Source organism: Cyprinodon variegatus, unplaced genomic scaffold (assembly GCF_000732505.1).
Source record: "Cyprinodon variegatus isolate N-32 unplaced genomic scaffold, C_variegatus-1.0 Scaffold841, whole genome shotgun sequence".
In the NCBI taxonomy this organism is placed as follows: Eukaryota; Metazoa; Chordata; class Actinopteri; order Cyprinodontiformes; family Cyprinodontidae; genus Cyprinodon; species Cyprinodon variegatus.
The window spans coordinates 180,725-182,274 of NW_015151294.1; the positions used below are offsets into that span (position 1 = coordinate 180,725).

General features: G+C 49.8%; 1 protein-coding gene across 1 annotated transcript in view; it reads left to right on the forward strand.

The window, feature by feature from the left end:
* The window catches only part of LOC107099145 (phosphoinositide 3-kinase regulatory subunit 5-like), a 53,678-nt gene that overhangs the window by 40,160 nt on the left and 11,968 nt on the right, over positions 1 to 1,550 (forward strand). The window contains exons 7-8 of the mRNA XM_015397159.1: positions 118 to 198; positions 291 to 1,156. Of these exons, the coding sequence (XP_015252645.1) occupies positions 118 to 198; positions 291 to 1,156 (947 nt within the window). The remainder of the gene's footprint in view (positions 1 to 117; positions 199 to 290; positions 1,157 to 1,550) is intronic.

The window sequence follows — 1,550 nt, forward strand, 5'->3', positions numbered from 1 at the left end:
TTTTAATCATGAATCTTAAAGGAAATAAAAATCTGATTAATCTGATTTGGTAGGAAAACAGAGATTAGATTTTCATGTTGCAGCCTTAGTTTGATCACATTTAATCTGATTTCCTCTCATCCTTCCTAGGAATTCTTCAGACGCTACCTTTGCCCACAGCCAAAACCTACACGTTCCACTGGGAGAAGGATAACTTTGGTAAAATCTGCAGCTTAGAAAGTTAGAATGAAATGATGCTGCTGATTTTAGGTGTGATTAATTTATTTAGTTTTATTTTGTCATTTGAACAGATGTTCTGCACACGCTTCTGGAGCGCGATGTGGACGAGTTTGGCACCAGCGAGCAGCAGGAGGCGGTGGAGGAGGAGGAGGAGAAGGAGGCCGGATTTTATTCCCAGCAGGATTTGACAGAGTACGACGAGGAGAGCGGAGCGGTGGATCCGGCACTAATTGTGGCCAACAGCTGCAACAGCAGCCACCGTGTCTCCACCTTTTCCACCATCTCCTCCCTGTCCACCACCTCCAAAGACTCCATGTACTCCACCTTGTCTGTGGCGTCCGAGTCCTACCCCCCCTCCATCTATTCCGGGGTGGACAGCGACTACTTCGAAGACTCCGACGACTACATCAGCTCCTCTCCTGTGGCGGAGAAATGCTCCCCCAAGTCCAGTAAGGTTTCCACCCGCCTCAGCCAGCACTTCCACCGGCTCTTTATCAAACCCAAGAACCCCAGGATGCTGTCCAGGGCGAAGAGCCTGGGAAACTCTGAATCCAAAGACATCCTGGTGGTGCGCGAGACGCGCTCCAACTCTCTGCCGCAGCAGGTCCGGCTGTTTAGCTCCGACTCTCTGCCCAGGCCTCAGATCCAGGCTCTACGACACGTCTGCTTCCGGAGGAGGCCCATTCTGAGCAGCGATGAGGACAATAAGAACACCACGCTAAGAGTGGTGGTGTTTGGTGCCGATCACGTCGCCGGGAAGGTGGCCCGAGCCTACAGCAGCCTGAGGAAGAACGAGAGCGCGTGTCCGCGACTCACCAGAGCCTTTAACCTGCAGTTCTACTTTGTGCCGGTAAAGAGGGATCCGGGATCAGGACATCGAAGGTCCTCCACCCCTTTGGTCCAAACCGGATCTCCAAAAGGATCCGGCCTGCTCCTGGTGAGTGGAAGCCAACTCTTCAGCATCTGGGAAATAGAAATAAAAAAGGGAGAGTCCCTGATTCAAAGCAAACGCTTATCTGTTCTAAATTAGTTTGCTCAACCTGCAGAAAGATGAGGGGAAAAAAAACCTTTTATGAAATGCAAATGTGAGAAAGTTTTCCTCCAGGAAACGATGATAATCATTTTTATTCACAGAGTAAAGTTACATTTACAGCGACTCAGAGTCCTGCAGACGCTTTATCAAGCGTATGCCTGACGTCCCAGAGTCTCCTAAAACACTGACATACGCTGAACCTTCAATGTATTTTTATTATTTTGGGCGTATACGTAGTCTTCATCCTCTGACATGGGAGCTGGCTCGGAGCTCGTCTGCCTGGCTGTGTGTTTCCTGG